The sequence below is a fragment of the Lissotriton vulgaris genome, unplaced genomic scaffold (assembly GCF_964263255.1).
Source record: "Lissotriton vulgaris unplaced genomic scaffold, aLisVul1.2 SCAFFOLD_395, whole genome shotgun sequence".
Taxonomy (NCBI): Eukaryota; Metazoa; Chordata; class Amphibia; order Caudata; family Salamandridae; genus Lissotriton; species Lissotriton vulgaris.
In genome coordinates, this window is record NW_028250002.1 from 161,323 (window position 1) to 180,908 (window position 19,586).

The 19,586-nt window shown below is 46.4% G+C and overlaps 1 protein-coding gene across 1 annotated transcript in view; it reads right to left on the bottom strand.

Moving 5' to 3' along the window:
• Positions 1 to 19,586, bottom strand: part of LOC147663424 (maestro heat-like repeat-containing protein family member 1) — a 49,653-nt gene that overhangs the window by 4,506 nt on the left and 25,561 nt on the right. Inside the window, exons 10-11 of the mRNA XM_086950466.1 lie at positions 13,678 to 13,797; positions 12,599 to 12,697 (exon numbers count right to left, since the gene is read on the bottom strand). Coding sequence (XP_086806592.1) covers positions 12,599 to 12,697; positions 13,678 to 13,797 — 219 coding nt within the window. The remainder of the gene's footprint in view (positions 1 to 12,598; positions 12,698 to 13,677; positions 13,798 to 19,586) is intronic.

The window sequence follows — 19,586 nt, forward strand, 5'->3', positions numbered from 1 at the left end:
CCCATGTTTACCTCAGCATTCACTCTTGGGGCACAGCGAGTCAGAAGAAACAGTCACATGGAGAAGAGAGGTAGGGACCCCCTTTCACCTTTAGGCAGCCACATGGGCTTGTGACAGCCCAGCCAAATTGGCGGACAAGGGTAGATGAGACAGACTGAGCAACATGAGAATCCAGGACTACGATTGCAGCCTGGGTGGGTGGAAACCCGCACATGACGTCTCACCCCAAAGGTAGGAGATGGGCACACAGCTTCCCCCTCAGGAGGTGACCCCCCAGGAGCCCAAGATCCTGGGAGACTACTACAGCAAACACTGGTCTTGGACGGTCAAACCAGTACAGCAATACTCCACCTCACTGTGGTGTCTCAAGAGGATAGAGGGCGTGGCCCCTGTCCTGGACCAGCGTAGGCAGATGTTCCCTGTATCAGGTGTAGGGGGTGACCCTCCTCTGCCCTTTTGGCTGGTGGGCCTCCCAGAGGGCATGTAAAACCAGCACCCAGAGAAATTCCTCATGGAATACTTCAGACCCTGGATCCTGGATTGTGAGTTTTCCCCCTACTTTGTTCTGGAAAGGGCACACAGGGTGGTTGCCCTAAGGCCTCCGCCGGGGGGGACCCACTAGAGCCATTGTCATCAGGGTACTGAACTTTGTGAACTGATAATATATCCTGTGGCAGGTACGCCAACATCTAGACATCCATTGCACCAACTCCAGGGTTATACTCTTCCCTTATTACACAACTAAAGTGCAGCTCCTTTGTAAATCTTTCTTAGAGATTAAGTAGAAAGTCAGGGCTGTGGACATTCAATATATGCTGATATAACCTGCCAAATTGAAATTAATGTCACAGTGGAGAACCATTTTCTTTGAGAGCCCGGAAGAGGCCTGGGAGTGAGCAGTGGAGAGGAAATAACTGCCCATATAAACAAAGGAGCCAATGACATCTCGGGAGACTGTAGGGGGTCAACCATCCCACCCTAAGAAGAAGTGTAGCAGACTGATAGGAGGGCAACTCTGGTCACAACCAGAGGACAGACGTAGAGCATCCTCCTCAGACAGGAGAATTTTGGTACCCTTCCTTCCTTTCCTCCATGTATAGCTACAAATGTTGTCTCATTCACTTATGGAGAAGAGACACATTGCCTCCAGATAGAGGGGCTTGCTTGGAGCGAAGCTACACAAAACTATGGTGATTACTTTCTGCCGACTTCATCCCTCCCACCCCTTCACACCCCACCGCTGTTACCTGTGCCAGCCGCGCCTGAAGTTGCGTACTATAGGGCTGATTTCGGTTGCAACACTATGCCTCACGCAAGACACATTACACGGCCACGGACCCTAGTCAAACGGGCTCAACGACTCGCCAAGACCTCTGACAACAAAACCATCCACTAAAAGCTGTTGTCTTGCAATGTCAGTGGGTTGCTGGATAAAATAAAATGCACAACAATTCTCAATAGGTCCACAAGCTGACCCTGGTGGTTCTATTGTTGCAAGAGACATATTTGCTTGGGAGTAGGGGTTCCTTTTTGGTACAGCATGGCTTTAACTGCGTATATCATGCAGGGTTTACTAGGTGCTCAACAAGAGTTACCTTTCCCCTGATGGTCACGCATGCTATCTGAGACACCATGGATAGATATGTGGTGGTTACTCAATTCCTGAATGGCATCCTATGGATGGTAGTGTCTGTGTATATTTCACCGAACCAGCAGGCGACCACAATGAAAGATCTGATGACAGTTATCACCACAGTCTCGGAGTGGGACCTTATTGTAGCAGGCCACTTCAATAATGTCATGCACCCACAACTTGATGTGAAATGAGAGGCTCAACCCTGGTGCCATGGGTGGAGTCCCTGATGCTTTGCAATCAATGGAAAGCAAAGAACTAGTCAGTATGTATTATTTTCACTGCTGGACTCCGATTTCTCAGAAGGGTACCATTGGACCACTGACCGATTTAACTAATTGGGGATGCCTAGGTCTAATACGCACTGAAACCTTCAGGTTGGGTGACTGAGGTATGTTAGATTTTTGGAACACATGAAGGAAAAGATATAACTCTACCTCAGAACAAACTCCACAACAGATGTCTCCCCAATCACATTGTGGGAGGGAAGGAAAGCAGTTCTTCAGGGGAACACAATAGCAGACCCTGCATGGGCAGCAGTGTCCGATTCTCAAAAACAGCGAGAATATGGGAACATTGCTACACAGGTATGCAACCAACTCTGGTAGACTGGTTTGTCCCATAGACACGGGGCCCGACAGTGAGGTGACACACGATGCTGAGGCAATCGGCAATGACTGCACACATTACTATGAGAAACTTTACCAATCAAACACGTCGGCAAGTGGAGCAACAACACCCCATAGCTGCGGACCTGATCATGCTGCAGGACTTGGATGCACCTCTGTCGAAGGAGGAATTATTTTCAGCCTTGCAGGAGATGCATTCTGAGAAGGTGCCCGGTTCAAGTGCAGAAAAGGTTACACCAACACTACTCTCTCACTTCTTTACAATGGTCGAAGCTGCAGGTACAGCTATGATAATTCCCTATCATATCTAGGGGGCCTCAGTTGTAGTTTTCCCCAAACCATATAGGCCACCTACAGACTGTGCATTTTACAGCCTGATTCCCCTAAGTAATATTTAAACCAAAATATTTGCAAAGGCCGTAGCACCAGGGTACTGAAACAGGTGAGATTCCTAGTGATGCAACTGGACTTAGAGAAGGCCTTCGACTCAATTGAATGACCTTTCCTCCACGCATCATGGAAAAGATTAATTTTGGCCCTAAAGTCCTTCAGTCTGTAAAGATGTTATACACAGTGCCATGTGATAGGGTCAGAGTGAACACCATTTACTCACAACAGTTCCAGCTAGGCAGAGGCCACTGGCAGGGCCACCTGCTGTCTACTCTCCTGTTCGCTCTTGTGATTGAAACACTGGCCAAATAGATCGGGGGATGCGCAGGTTTGGGGCTTGAGGTGGGGTGTAGAATTAGGGTACTGCATCTCTTTGTATGTGGTATGATGTCCTCCTTTATATTCAGCACCTAAACCAACTGATCCTACAGCTGATTTGCATTCTAGAAATCTACAAAGAAGAAACAGGCCTGAGAGTGAACTGGGGGAAATCAGTCATAATCCCTGTGGTGCCATTCCTCCAGAGTTACTTCCAGGTGATCTGGAGCATTTAAATAGTTGGTGTTTGACCTGTCAGCCCGAGGGTGGTCTTCCCCAATCTTTTTGCCTCCACATTTGGCTGAATCTATTGTTGGTCCTAAGACTCTGAGCGCTTTACCACTCTGAATCAGTGCTATAGAGCATGTGCTTCTTCCTTAAACATGTGTATAATTGGTGTATACTTAATTGACCTGTTTATTTAACTTGTAAGTCCCTTGTAAGGTGGTATATCATATACCCAGGGCCTGTAAATGTAGTGCTACTAGTGGGCTGCAGCTCTGATCGTGCCACCAACAGAAGAAGCCTTTCAAACCTCTCTCAGGCCTGCAACTGCAGTGCCTGTGTTTGCAGTTTAATGCTACTTTGATTTGGCATTTAGAACTACTTACTAAGCCTTAAACTCCCCCTTTATTACTTATAAGTCACCCCTAAGGTAGGCCCTATGTAGCCCTAAGGGCACAGTGTATGCAAGTAAAACGTAGGACATGTACTTTTCTGTTTTGCGTGTCCTGATAGTGACAAACAGCATATTTCACTTTTCACTACAATGAGGCTTTTTTGTGTTTCGTATGTTTGGAATGGTAGTGATAAATCCTACTTACTGGTGAAGTTGAATTTAACATTGCTATTTTAGAAATGCCGCAATGCTTTAAGAAAGTATGCAAAAGAAACAATTGCTGGACAGAATGCTGGACAATGCAAACATTCACCCCCGGTCACAAGGATCTGGGTTTAATCTATCATTCTTTTGCTTACCACACCACCCCAGTTTGGACCCAGCCATATGCAAATCAGTCAAGCGAGAAAACCAAATTGCACAAGCACCCTCTTAACAGTCCATTAATCTATGAACATGAATGTGGTCATTTCCGAGGTTATTGCACCAACATTAATTCAATGGTTCGATGTCAATGTAAAATATGGATCCAAAACCGAATCTTGTTCTTAAAGTTCTTTATTATTCAAATAGGTTAAAAGATTCCCAGCTTATCATTGCTGACACGTGTTTCGCCCTCTCCAGGGCTTTTTCAAGGCTATCTTATTCTGGTCTTATGCTGCTCTGGTCTTGTGCTGCTCTGGCATCGGACTGGTTTGTAATCAAAAGGATGCTGGTACGAAGCGTTTTATGCGAAACCTATTGGAAGTTTTGGTCACAGCGAGCTATTAAGCAAGTAGGTTCCCTTTAGGTAACACGGATCTAGTTTAATCCCTCATGGATCATTGAACGAACAGAGCTGATTTGGATTAGTCTTGTTATGAGGGTGCGTCTCACTGCGTGGAGATACATCCTATCTCATTAGATGAGAATTTCTTAAAGACCTTGATAAGTTTGTTATGAGGGTGCGTCTCGCTGCGTGGAGATACGTCCTATCTCATTAGATGAGAAATTCTTAAAGACCTTGATAAGTCTTGTTCATGTTGTTTCCGGGCGCCGAGTCTCCACTGCAGGGATGAGAAACACTACCACCATTTTGTTTGTATAAATATGCAAATCAGTCTTGACCCTGTTCCTTATGGGAGCAGTCCAGCCTGAACTGCCAAGCCAGGTTCAAGACTGATTTGCATGTAGCTGGGTCTGAACTGAAGTGACGAAGTGAGCTAAAGAATGATGATGCATTCATCCCAATCTGTGACAGGGGGTGAGTGTCTGAAAAGTGTCAGCGCTCCGTACATCATTTCCTTGTGTTTGCTTTGTTCACAATAAGAAAGTAGACATTTATCTGCACATACTGCGTTGTGTGCCTGACAGCCCATCTCCAATAATTGGAGTAAGTGACAGCTACACTTTTTGCATTCCCTCTTGACAGCCACAACCCAGAAAAGATAGGTGTGTCTGAGTAGCCATCAACATGCATTTGTATTCTGATGGCCTTACCTGGGCAGAGCGCAACAGAGGGTCTAACACTTTACTTGAATAGGCAGTTGCCTGTCCCCACACAAAGGACTCATTATCCCCTATAGATAGCCTGGAGGACAGGACTGGGCTGAAAGAGGAAGCTGTGCACTTCAGAGAGCTGCTTTGAATTCACCAACCAGCATCAAAGGCACTTTTGGCTATAAGTCTGGGTCTCTGACCAACACGCCCCACTCAAAATCAGGCACTTCTGGATCTTGAACTGAATCTATGTCAGAAGGACTGCTGTTCTGCTTAAATGACTTATCTTTGGCTTGCAGGCTTGGAAGGCCTGCTTTTCTCTGGTGTTTCTCTGCTGTCTGCTTTTCTCTGACTGCCCTGAAGGAGAGCTGGGCTCTGCCTATCCTCCAAGTGATCTCCAAGGGCTTGTTGGCTGGCCTCTTATTGCATGAGACTGAGGGACATCAAAGTCTCTATCCCTGCTCCAGTACCTGAACTCACTGGAAGTGGCCCAGACACTTGCAGCATGGAATTTGATGAATTGTATGTCTGTGTTTAACAGAACTGGCGCATCAACCAGTTGCAGGAGTAAAATGGGCACAGCGCATCAGAACTAGCGCTTTGCCCTCAGAGATCGATACATTAGACTGCGTATCGCCTCGGCGGCAGCTTGGTAAGATCGATGCATCCCCTCGACTGTGTCGCAGAATCCGATGTGGCACATCACTCAACACATCTACCACCCATTTTTAGAACTGACGTATCGCCTTCACTACGTGGAGCAGATCAACACATCTCACTGTTTGAGACCAGGAAAGGTACTTTTTTCACTTCTTCCTGCCGGGGTTCTGTAGCTGGCCTGCGCTTCCACGCGTTTGGCCTGAACTTTGACCCGATACAGCGCAACCTGAAGTAACCTTTTTAGAGCTGCTTGCTTCTAGGTGCTTTAATGCATTTATTCATTTAAAAATGTTATATATCTCAACTTCTATACATTGGATTTTTGTCATTTTAGGCTTGTTTTGGTTATAATATAATTGTCTATCATTTTCTAAACCTGTCTAGAGTCTTGTTGTGGTGTATTCATTGTGTTACTGTGCATGTGTGTGTGTTGCACACATACTTTGCACATTGTCTCTTTGGATACCCCTGAGTGTTCTGTGCCAAGCTGAGCACAGGTTATCTTTTAGTGTGTATCTTGCTTATCCTGACCAGGATTATGGCTTCTGCTTGGACAGGGTGCGTACCTGTGCCAACCAGAAAGCCAATTTCAAACACTGAGGCATGCTCTTATCAAGAGACCCAGAGGAACGCTGGGGCAGGAATATAACCCCTTTGACATGCAAAATTAAGGGACATATGGCAAGATGGAACTCTCTCCCCCTGATCATGATGGGGTCTATAGCCCTCTTCAAAATTGTGGCCTGGTCACAGCTGTTGTATGTTTTGCAACACTACCCCCACAAAATCCCTAGCCTTTTGTTTACAACCCTAGAGGCCAACTTCAATAGCAACAAGTAGCGAGGATCGTTGCTGTGAATCTCCCATAAGAACTGCATACAATCCCCTTATGATGGTGGACTAGGGGCAGTAGACATCAGACTGTATTACTTTACTGGGCTGCCCAGCTGGTTGTGGTTATTGATTGGATCTTTGGTGCACGGGGACCCACTACGAGACGCACATGGACTTTACCAGGCAAGCACCAGGGTTTTGGCTGTATGGGGAGTCCCTCCTACCCACTCCCCCGGCCATTCCAGCCATTCCAGCCATTCCAGTGATTAGCTGGAAAGAGACATTGCAATGGATATGAAAGTGGAGGGTGCCCACTAGGAAGAAGCCATTGTGGAAGGGTACATGGCTATGGAAAACAGTAGGGCTCAAGTACACTGAAATAAGTTGGGGATCTCAAAATTGGGAGACGTCTGGCAGACACACAATATGATGTTCTCTGACCATCTCAAAGCTGAATGCCATTTACACAGAACTTATTCCCGGGTTGGGACAGGTAAGGGGACAAAAATTGATGGTTGGGATCAGTTGTTTTTTGGCTAAACATCACATAGCGGGCCATTGAGGATCCGGGGGGCCCTCCCAATCTCAAAGTGGCTAAGTGAATAGGTCCAGAGGGGGACCACAAAAGTATGATAACATCTGGGGACAGTAAAAAGCACTTCACAAAATACCCAGAGCGGCCCACCCATAGGAAGTTGTTGGGGGAAAAGCACACAGTTGACTGGGGCACAGACCCATCTATAGTGCACCGGACTGGTTGTAGTGGACTTGACTGTGGTCTACTTCATGGTATTTTGGAACTAAATGGGATATTAAGAAAGGGGAGAATCAGGTGGATGGCAAAGCAGTGTCACAGTATTGTGATCTTAAAATTGTTGAAAACTAAGTAAAATAATTTTTTTAAAGAAATAAATTACTATCCAGCTACAGGAAATACAACAAGAATTATCTCTTGTGCAATAGCTACTCTCGAATCAGAGTGAAATGCAGCAATGAATCTCCACCAATCTGTTCACATCACAGTCAAAGCTGACCCTGCAGATGTGCCATCTGAATTTCTTCACAACTTTTGGTATTATTGACCCAAGTCCTACAAACTAGCATGGGATTTTCAGAGGGAAGAAATCCCTCAATATGGTTGGCTGTATGTCTGCCAGGTCAGTAGAGTACATGCCACCACTGTCCTGTCCAAACGGAGTACACTATTTGATGGTCTGGCCCATCCATCAACACTACAATATTTATGAAGTTCAGATTATAGAAATATCTATGCATACATACATGCAATATCAGTGTAGAGTGTTAGGTTACCTAGGAAGAGGTGGGACTGCTGTTGTGACTGATGTATTCTAAGAGAATCAAAATACATGTTTCTAGATTGACAACTATTGGTTAAAGTAGGCACCTCACTTCAGCCTTTGTAGGTGCTGTTGCATTTCTCTAAACTCTTCATCTAGTCTGAGCCTTTCATTGTCTTGCTTTATTAGCCACTGATCATCTACATTATCCCTTTCATAACCCTCAGCCAATGCACAGAGACCTTCACAGTTATTGGATTGCATAATTTAACAAGCATTTGCAATACATTAGGACTCAGATTTTTGATATTTAGAGCAATTGACGTACATGACAATGCCTTTTACCTATATATTTTGGTTTGGAGTGAAGTGGATGTATGTGGTGTAGAGTGGAAGTATGTGGGATGTATTGGACATTGTTAGTTTTGAAATTGTGTTGTGTATTTGTAAAAGGGAATGTTGTGGCATAGTGAATAGATAGGGATGAGAGCTGCACAGAATAGATAGAAAAGAAGATCGAGAGGAATAGGTAGTTTGTGCAGGAAGTGGTGATTGATATTGAGATAGGGTAGCAAAAAGAAGGGGACAGCAGGCCACAGATGCATACAGTGGGACCACATGTGTAAGCAGAAGACACCCAAAGAAGAGGAGGAGAGGATGGGTTTGAGGGATTGAAATTTTGAAAAGGCACGAGAAAGAAACTGTGCTTCAAGACCTAAGAGAACCATATGAGAGAAGCGGTAAGCGTGTGTGAGGGAGCGAGAGAGAGGGGTGAGAGAGAATACAAGTGAGAGAGAGAGAGAGAAAAAGGCATGAGTGGAAGGGGCACCCATGGGGGAGAAGCGGACCAGTGCAGAGCGTGAGGAGGTACAGGAAGGTAGCGTGTGTGAGCAGGCAGTATAGAGAGGAGACAGTGTATGTGAGGGAGGGATGAGAGGGCAGTGGTATTGCAAGATGAGAGCGGGTACTGAGAGTGTGAGGGAGAGATGAGAGGGGCTGTGGGTATGTGGAAGAGAGATGACAGGTTTGGTGGTAGTGCAAGTGTTGGATTGAAATTGTTTGTTGTGGAATTGTGTGGCGTAGTGTGAAGTTGTGTAGTGGAAATATGTGGCATGGTGTGCTGTGGAATTATGCGGATAGAATTTAAGAGTGACAAAGGTTTCAGCAAATGGGAAGCCCATGGGCAGGCTGAAGCCTATGTAGTAGATGCAGTATTTCTTGGTTTGAGACAGCTCATGTGTGCTGTCTAGAGCCAAGACCTAAAAACATGACTTATTCTAACTGTGTAATTTACCATCAGAGAGATACCTGAATAGCGGTGCAAGGCTTTGCCTGTACCAATGCATATATGTTTTCTTCGCATTCTCAGAGTGAGGCATAGAGCAAGATAGACTGACCAAGCAGACACTGTGGTTTATGAGTAAGTGGGAGCAGTATGCCTGACAACAAAAATGGCTGCGTGTGTTTTGGCCACGGTATAGGGGTAGTGGACAAATTTGTAGATGCAGACATAAATGTGCAATATGGCATCCTGTCCTTGGGGGTATGCACACAAAGTAGCACACATGTGTACAAAGGTAATCCTAGGAAAATCACATGTACATGCAAATATGGTGTAATCCAATATAATAAAAGAAACATATGTAACAGGTTTCTTAAAATTAGATGAGTGTAAAATGACTCCAATGGTTCTCAAAATGTTCATAGTGTAGTACTTTACAATCTGCCACTCTTTTCGATCACATACCAACCTTTCGACCCACAGTTACGTTCTGAGAAAAGTAGGCGTTGTTCCTATTTTATTGAAGAGGTGGCACACGGATTGAGAGGTTGCTTCAGTGCGGCCCACACTGCAGTGAAAGGCCCCTCCTGCAGAGAGCCCAGGTAGGCAGTGGCAAGGGACACATAAGCTTTTGCATTTTCAAATCCACTGGAGTGTGAGAGGGTACCTAGCCCCAGGAGTTAGAAAGAGAGAGCAATAATAAGGGCACGTTATACAAATGAAAAAGCCCAATAGGGACCCATCTCAGCACCTGTTTTTTAGTACTGCTGGTGCACCGTCAAGACCCAGCCCACTTAAAGCCCTGGGACTACGTGATATTTATTTGTGCCTACCCACCGGATGCCAGTGCACTCATTCCCCTGAGCTGCATACTCCTCAGCATACGCTCCCTGCACAGACATGCAGTAGAAATCTGGGACTTACTCAGCGGAACCTAGGCACCGCTACTACACCTACAACCAGCAATGCCAACCAGCCTACCATCACCGCATGGACCCCTGTCACCACAGAAGACACAGCTAAAACCATGAGAAGCATACACTCAGGAGCCCCCACTGACCCCAGCCCGACGTACATCTACCACAGAGCCACCTCCCCTATAGCACCCTCAAAACAGGCATGTTTCCCGGTGATTGGAAACACACTGATGTCAAGATCCTCCTCAAGAAGCCCTCCGCAGAGCTGACAACCTCCAGAACTATAGATCCATCGTTCTCATCCCCTTTGCAGCCAAAGTCACCGAGAAGATCGTCAACAACCAGCTCACAAACTTATAGAATCCAACTCAATCCTCTACACTTCCCAATTTGTATTACGTATTAACCTAAGCACTGAGACTGCCCTTATAGCCACCACGGGCAACATCCGCACCCTCCTCGACCAGGGACACATGACTGCCCTCATCCTATTAGATCTATCAGCAGCCTTCGACACCGTCTCCCACTGTGCATTAACCGCCAGTCTCTGCGACGCCGGAATTCAGGGGAATGGATCCGTTCCTTTCTCACCTCTCTCCTCCCCTTCGCAGCCAAAGTCAAACAGAAGATCGTCGACAACCAGCTTATGAACTTTATTGAATCCAACTCGATCCTCTACACTTCCTAATCTGTATTCCGTAGCAACCTCCGCATGAGACTACCCAACTAGCCGCCACGGGCGACATCCTCACCCTCCTTGACCAAGGACACATGGCTGCCCTCATCCCACTAGACCTATCAGCAGCCTTCGACACCGTCTCCCACCGTGCACTAACCGCCAGACTCTGCGACGCCAGCATTCAGGGGAATGGATCCATTCCTTTCTCACCGGCCGAACTCAAATAATCAGACTCCCGCCCTTCCTCTCTGAACCAACAGAGATCAGCTGCGGAGTACCCCAAGGATCCTCTATCAGCCCCACGCTCCTCAACATCTGCATGGTCCTTCTTGCCACCATTGTCAGAAAACACAGACTCAGGATAGTATTCCACGCTTCCGACACCCAGCTCATTTTCTCATTCACGAACCAGGTACACGAACTGCAAATCCTATGCCTAACGATAACGCTATCCTCATCAATTGCCCATTACTCTTATGCAATGTAACCTAAACACAAAACCCCTAACACTAGCAGCATAATTTACACCTACATTCCATAAACCTAAACCTAGTTCAATCCTGCAAAGTATCCTTAACCTTAAGAAAATCATTTACCAATACCCTGTATCAAACCCATACTTCATCTCTAGCCATAAAGGTATCCCTAAGACTAACATTAAACAAAAACTGTTCCATAATTGCCACAATATACACAACCTGGAGTCTATCACTGCACCTAACTTTAATGTGTCCCATTACTCCTACTGTAGCTCTTATTCACACACACACACACACACTCTCTGGTATTAACACTACAGTCAACACTAAGGGGAGCGCCCTAAGTGTTGACTGTAGTGTTTACACTACAGTCAACACTGAGGTAAGCACAAATTGTACCATGATACAGAGGAGCAAACTTATCTGGGTCATGATGCAGTGTCTGGCCATACCCTTTTCCCTGCCAGACTGTTTTAAATGGCCTCCTCTACAATTTATCACATGTTCCTAATGTTCCTTTTTGTAAATTTTGCATTCCAGCCCATTTATTACACTTCATCCGGCCTGAGCTTGAAAGAACGACTCAAAATGGAGAGTAATGCCACAGCTGGAGAGTACGGCCCCAGCCGGAGAGTAAGGCCTGGGTGTGTAGAGTTTGGCACAGAGGCGAAGATTCCGGCCCGACTGCAAACGTATAGATACGACTCATAAATGACCTCTTTGAATACCAAAAGTCATAAATAACTTCTGTGAATACCAAAAGTTGTAAAGTTAGACTTTTGTCTCAGATTGCCTTTGCTATTCGGCCCCAGGATGTCCTGAATGTAGCACAACACACCAGGGCCAGTGAAGGTTGCCTCCTGGCTTAAGCCAGTCACTATTTCAACTGGAGTTATGAACAGAGCCCTTCCCCTTTCCTCAATGTAACTGTATTGTGTATCCTGTGGATACAGAGCCCAGCCTTTAGCCAGGCCTGGTGTTTGATCCTGAGTACTCCGCCACCTCGGAGTGCAGGGACCGGTCTTAGACCCTGTCTTGTATTGATTCCTAAATGCGAGTCGCCTTGGAGGGCAGCCTTTCCCTCTGAGCTCTATCACTTCTGAAGTCATGAGTAATGCAAAGGAGGAAGTAAAGGTTGAATGTTCTTGTTGTTTATAGTGAATTTAAGACATTGTTGCATTTGGTATCATAAGCCCATTCAAAATAAATATTTAAATTTCTTTTGTTTTCGGTATTGTAGACCACCTACGCCTTTAGACATATTTTTGCTTTTCTTTCTTGTAAACTGTTATCTAATTGCAAATTACACTTTTATAGATGTGAATCGCCACTGCTGAGGAAAGTTGGAAATATGAGACAAAAAGAGATGCATGGTTCTTACCAGGTCAATAGCAAAAAGATAGCCTTTGTACTCTTCAATCACCCGACGGCTTTCGAATGGATGAGTCTTGGCACATGTTTGAAATCCAATTATTATATCCTGCAAAGAGTGAAAGACAACTCACAGCATTAGGGAAACATTAACCAAACACAGGCATTTAGGAATAGAGATTCCATATTCGAAAGAAATTATAATGATACGGTTCTTGATTGGACCTTCAGTGTTTACAACTGGCAATTACAAATGGTTCTCCACTAGTAAAGCAAATATATTCAGTTTCCAGAAAGCATGATTTAAGGATACCCCCTATACAACTATGCTGGAGTGTCCTTACCATGCTACTGAAGAAACATCTATGGACAATAAGATGAGAGTTCAGTCACTATTTGTGTTCTGTAACTTGGTTCTTTCTGGTTTTTCACCTAAAGAAACTGCAAGGACTTTTTAGTACACAAGCATTTGGGAAGAAGGAGTGCACTTTCTTTAGAAGGAATGCTTATCCTCTCTTCCTCAAGGGTACTGTGCAGGGATTATACCAGATTCTGCTCTGTCCTTCATTCTTTGAGAAATCGCCCCCCTCTGACAACAGGTAGAAAAAGACAGCTCTGTTATCTATTTGGGCCTTTCTGAAAGCTTCACAAAGCTTTAGATCGTCATCCCATTTATCTGCTACATAGATTAAGCTTGATTTATATAAATAATTCACTTGTGTCCATCAAGACGGATCACCTAAAGAGGCAAAAATAATCCCTGATGAAATGCAGCAGTAGTAACCCGAACAAAGGCACTACACTTCTAGTTTCAGCTAGCTTAGTCTTCACCCACTCTGCGGAGGGTTTCCACTCTGATATGATTTGGCTATCCATGGGGTAGATATCACACTTTTGGGTGACAGGATGTGCTAAGTGAGGAAGGTGTTTCCTGTTATCATTAATTTACCATCAAGCTCCTTTAATGAAGTTACAATCCAGAACAATATAACCCAGATGTTCTTCAGTTCCTTAAGACTCCATGTGCTTGTTCTGGTCATACAGGGTCAAATTTTACCTAAGGGGAATAGAAATACACTTGATACTTACTGCATGGTGAGGAGTTGTAATAAACTTAGTAGAATTGAACATCTTTCGAAGGTAACGTAAGATCAGCTCAGTATCATCGCATGCGGCGAGGCACTTCCCGAGGCACCGGAAAATAAAACCCTAATATGGGAGTAAATTAAAGACAGTCTGAGTTAAGAATGAAAAGAAACTCCTGCCCACTCTATGAGAGTAATTCTTATAGAGGAGTATTCATCTTTGATTCACTCTACACATGTCTTCAACTCACACTATGAAACAACTCTTAATGAGTTGAGCGAAATGTTTGTTATGTTATGTCATGTTATATCTTCTGGACATTGTAGAGATTTGGATATGGCCATGAATATGACTCAAAACAATGAAGAGGGAGGACTGGGAGCCAGTAAAGGTCCAGTACCTAAGTGGAGAAGCGTGGCTCAGTGGTTAGAGGCGGCAGACCCGGAAGCTGGGATTGGCCGTGGACCAGGGTTCGATTCCCCGCCTCGGCGGGTCTCGGGCTCAAAAACTCCACGGAGTCGACAATTCTCGCTCCGGTGCCTACTCGACTCACGGGGTCACACTCTGCGACTCTGGGCAATAGCTTGCTTAATCTCCACTACGGCCCCTCGCGGCGGGATGCCTGGCTTTCACCATGTGGATACCCGGCCGAGATATCTCACAGGGGAATACCAGGACGGGTTCCCTAAGCAAGCGCCTTGGGACCCCTGGGTTAAAGTGCGCTATATAAATCGAAACACATTTACATTTACCTATGCTCCGAAACTGCTAATCCAAAAAGCAGTTGAGGTACTGTTCCTTTCAGGAAGCAAAGAAGAAAGAAAGGCTGACAAAGAAGGGAGAATCCCTTTGATTATATCTTGGTGCCATCACACATCCATGAAGATGTACTATATCATCATAGGATGTGCTCCTCATAGGGCTGGTGCTGCAGTGCCCCACGAAGGGTCGCTTTAGCAAAGACCTTTTTAGGTTTGCTATCTGATGACATGTGCCAGTGTGATGGCATTTTGAATGTGTGGGGTGGAGTGAATGGGTATAGTGAAATGAAGGGAGACTAAAACAGTCTAAGAGATACCACGCAGGACTTTAATGTGATGGTTCCCTCTGCAAGATTGAAAAACGTAATTTGGTAGGGGCTATTACAGGGGCGTGATGTATCCAAGTAGCCTAAATCTGTAAGTGTGGTCAGGTCAACATGTTTTGCGCATGATGGTCCAAAAAGGATCCAAAGTGCTTCTTCAGAACCTAAATGGGGGGGTAACCCTACCCCATACCTACACTGCAGTGTAGGTATTGTCCTAGAAAAAAACTTCTTTTTCAAAAATTTTAAAATTGATCATCCAACCTAGAAACTAAATTAGAAAATAAAGAAGACACACTGTAAACAAATTTGTTTCATGTATGGCAAGTAACTCATGTAGTCCTGTTAAACTTTTCAGAAGGGAGCAATGGTGTATTTTCTGCCTCTCCATGAACAGCAAAGGTCTGAATGATGAAATCCCTTGGTGCAAGGTGTAATTCCCATGTCAGTCTCCTGCTAAATCAGATACTCCCTTACAATGGATTTATTGACATGCCGTCATACAGGGGATCTGATCTACCATTTCACCATTGAGACCATGTAACATACCTGCTTTAGAGTCTCATATACCACAAAAAGCAGTGCTTATGATAAGTGTGAGAAGTTGGCCTGGTATATAATGCTCACTAATTCTAGTGATCACTTTGTACCATGCCAAGCAACCCTTATGATGATGGTTGTAATTCAACCTTGTAGACCAGTTATCCTAGTGGTAACGTGGACAAAGCAGTCTTAGGCTAAACTCTGAAAGGCATGTGAAGCCAGCTGTTATACCATACACAACCCCCTTGAATACCAAATGAAAGGGACACCACACAGATATATATTGAAAATATATATTGATTTATTAACTATAAAATCCCCTGGACTCTTTATGAGCACAGAAGCACAAGCGTTAAATCACAAGACAGTTTAAAATACACAAAAGTTGCACAATATGGATGAGCCCTAGGGGCCACCTAAACCATATACTAAGAAAGTGGTATAAGAGATACCAGGAGGAAAGTGAAGAGGCCTAGGGCCTTGGGAATCGCTGGAGCTATTCGAGACTGGAGTTAACTAAGTCGGGAAAGGCCCACGGGACTCGGGTGCAGTGTTCAAAGTGCACGCACTTCTCAATACAAAGTCTATGGTGCGTAAAAAGCACAAAGTTAGAAAGTTAGGAACCTTCCGAGTGACCTACGGAGCTGAAACTTAAAACACAGGCCCTTGGGATGTGTACCAGTGCAGGAGCACCGGCGGAGCTGAGTTACCTCACCCACAGGAAGCGGGTGCACAGGGTCGAAGATGTGTCGGGTTTCGTCACGCTGGTCGATGGTGCTTGGAGCTGAAGATGCTGCAGGCGGCTCGATGAGAAGAGTTCCGGTGGATCCAAGGGTGGATCTGAAGAGTTGAAGACCTGAAAGCAGAGGGGACAGTGTTCAAAGTCACTAGCCAGTGACTACCGTGGAACCAGAGTGGAACCAGGCGATGTTGGGTGCAAACAGGCGTTGTCGGGTAGCTTCTTTCTGCAGCCACGTGGATACCCGGGGTCGAGGACGTCCGGGAGTCGGTCACGAGCTGTCCCACGTAGGCTTCTCGCTGTTGGCGGTGTCGGCGACCTGATCGGAGCAAACAGGCCTTGGCAAATGCAAGCCACGCAGGAGTTGAAAGATGCTGTTCACTCGGACCAGCAAGGTCAGAGCGAGGGCTCCTTTTCACAGGAGCTTGGGTAGGTCTGGAGCAACCAGACCTGCTGTTTAAATCTTCGGGTTCGTCGCCAAGATGGCCGCTGGCCGCGTGGCTAGTGGCCGGGATGGCGCGTCGAGTGGCACAATGCAAAAGGGCCCCACGCAGATCGTGGAGATGCTGGAGGGCTGATCTTTGGTGCAAGGGCTGCTCGGTGGTGGGGGTTCTCAATCCCCAAAGCACAACGTCGAGGATGCCTCAGAAGCTGCGCAGTCAGCTTTTCGAGTGTCTTTCAAGAGGTCCGGTCCCACGTCACTCGGTGCCTCCACGGGTCCCTTCTTCGCAGGGACTGTGGATCGGGCTCTGAGAGGTCTGGGAGTCTGGTTCTTGTCGGGCTCTGGGCTCGGTCTCCGGCGGGAGGCGGCGGCAAAGCAGATGTCGAGTCGCTGGTTGGTACCTGTGTTCACAGGGTGGTCACTCCTTGGCCACAAGGGAGATTCTTCTTCAGTCTTCTGTGCAGCAGAATGTCGAAGTCCAGTCTTCTTCTTAGTTTTAAGTTGATTTCGGGATGATCTGCTGTGCAATGGCACTGCTCCCCCTCTTATTCCCAAACTGGGGGTGGATCACCTACTAGGTCCCTCCTCTGGGAGGAACCAGGAAGGGGGGCGGTTACACCCCCTTTCCTTTGTCCAGCTCCGCGCCAGGACTGGGGCTGGAAGGCCCCAGAACCGGTTTGGACTGGCCTATGCACGGGGACACCTTGTGTGCCCCGGGCATGTCTGATTCTTTTCAGCCCTGTCCTACCTAATACACAAAATCCTGTCTGGGGTGGTGCTCGCACCTCCCAAGGCAGGAAACCCTTTGTCCAGGCCACCATCTGCCGAGTTTCGGTCAGCAGCAGGAGGCCAGACTTGTGTCTGTGGTGGCAGCGTCCATTTTGTGAAGCTGAGGCTCTGTTTAACTTTAACCGGGGTTAAGGCTACACACATGTCGTGTCCCTCTAGAAGGGTGGAATGCTATCCCCGTCGCCAGAATTGGCGAGGGGATAGTATTCCAATTCGTATGACACCTTACTCGACATGTTTTGATAAAGCCAAACCAAAGATAGCATTTAACCGCGAGGATTATAATGCACTTAAGAGTATATGGTATGGCAATATCCCAGAACGGCTTAGGGAGTTGTTCCCGACAGCTGCAGACAGGCTCAGCTCATGCCAGAGCACCATCTCACATATTTCCAAGCACTCTGCCTCCAGGATTGATGAGGCCTTCCATAGGAGTGGCTGATAGGAACATATGTGTCCAGTTTAGGGTTAGGCACAGACATACTGTACCTAAGTAAGAGGTGGTTACACCGACTTACCCCAGCTGAGTGATCAGCCAGTTGTGTCAAATATGGAGGCCAGGCCAGGGGTGGCATAATACATGCTGCAGCCCCTGGTAGGCCTTGGATACACCTATGCCCTGGGCACCTAGGGTGCACTAATACAGGGGCTCATAAGGTGAACCAGTTCCAATTCGTAATGCACCTAAAGTGCATTGGCATCAATTTAGAGAGAGAACAGCAGGCTGTGGGTCTGATTAGCAGGCCCACAGCCACATTAAGTCAGAAACCAGTGAAGCAAAAAGCAAAAATTTGGGGTGACCATAGGATAGCAGACCCTACTCTCCTACATAACCCCCCCCCCAAACGCAGGGACATTAGACTAACCTTGACCAGTTGTGTCTTCATGTTCTAAGTGGAAGTACCTGGAGAGACCATCTGCGTTGCCATGGTCAGTCCCTGGGCGGTGCTCCACTGTAAAGTCCATCCCCTGTAGGGAAATGGACCACCTGAGTAGTTTGGGGTTTTCACCCTTCATCTGATTAAGCCATAGGAGGGGCTTATGGTCGGTCTGAATCTTGAAGTGAGTGCCAAATAAGTATGGTCTCAACTTCTTCAGGGCCCACACCACAGCAAAGGCCTCCCTCTCTATAGCTGACCAACGTTTCTCTCTGGGGGTCAGCCTTCTGCTAATGAAAGCAATGGGCTGGTCCTGGCCTTCTACATTAAGCTGTGAAAGCACTGCTCCCACTCCCAACTCAGAAGCATCTGTTTGGACAATGAACTCTCTTGAGTAGTCAGGACTCTTCAGGATAGGTGCAGAGCACATGGCCTTCTTCAGGTCATCAACTGCCTTTTGACAGATTTCTGTCCACTGAACCTTTTTGGGCATCTTCTTGGATGTCAGATCATTAAGAGGAGTCACAATGGACCCATAGTTCTTAACAAACTTCCTGTAGTACCCAGTCAGGCCCAAGAAAGCTCTGACCTGAGTCTGGGTAGTTGGAGGGGACCAGTCCTTGATGGTCTGGATCTTACTCTCCAGTGGTTGAACTTGGCCTCCACCTACAAGGTGGCCCAGGTATACAACCTTGCTCTGCCCTATCTGGCACTTTGTTGCCTTGATAGTGAGGCCTGCCTTCTGCAGAGCCTCAAGCACTTCCTTCAGGTGGATCAGGTGATCCTCCCAGGTGGAGCTAAAGACAGCAATATCGTCCAGATAAGCTGCACAAAAGTCATCCAACCCAGTGAGGACTTGGTTCACCAACCTTTGGAAGGTGGCAGGTGCATTTTTCAAACCAAAGGGCATCACCACAAACTGATAATGCCCACTAGGGGTAGAAAATGCTGTCTTGGCTTTAGACTCCTCAGCTAACCTGATTTGCCAGTAGCCAGCTGTTAAGTCAAATGTGCTCAAATATTTGGCAGAAGCCAACTTGTCAATGAGCTCATCTGCCCTTGGAATAGGGTGTGCATCTGTCCTGGTGACAGCATTGAGTCCTCTGTAATCCACACAGAACCTCATCTCTCTCTTGCCATCTTTGGTGTGAGGTTTGGGGACCAGAACCACTGGGCTAGCCCAGGGGCTCTCTGAAGGCTCAATGACACCTAATTCCAGCATCTTTTGCACCTCAGTCTTTATACAGTCCCTGACGTGGTCAGGTTGCCTGTAAATTTTGCTCTTTACAGGAAGACTGTCACCAGTGTCCACCACATGTGTACACCAGTTAGTCTGACTGGGTGTCAAGGAGAACATATGCCTGTATGCCTGTAGAACTTGTCTGCAGTCATGTTGCTGATGTTCAGTGAGGCTGCCACCTAAGGCCACACCATCAA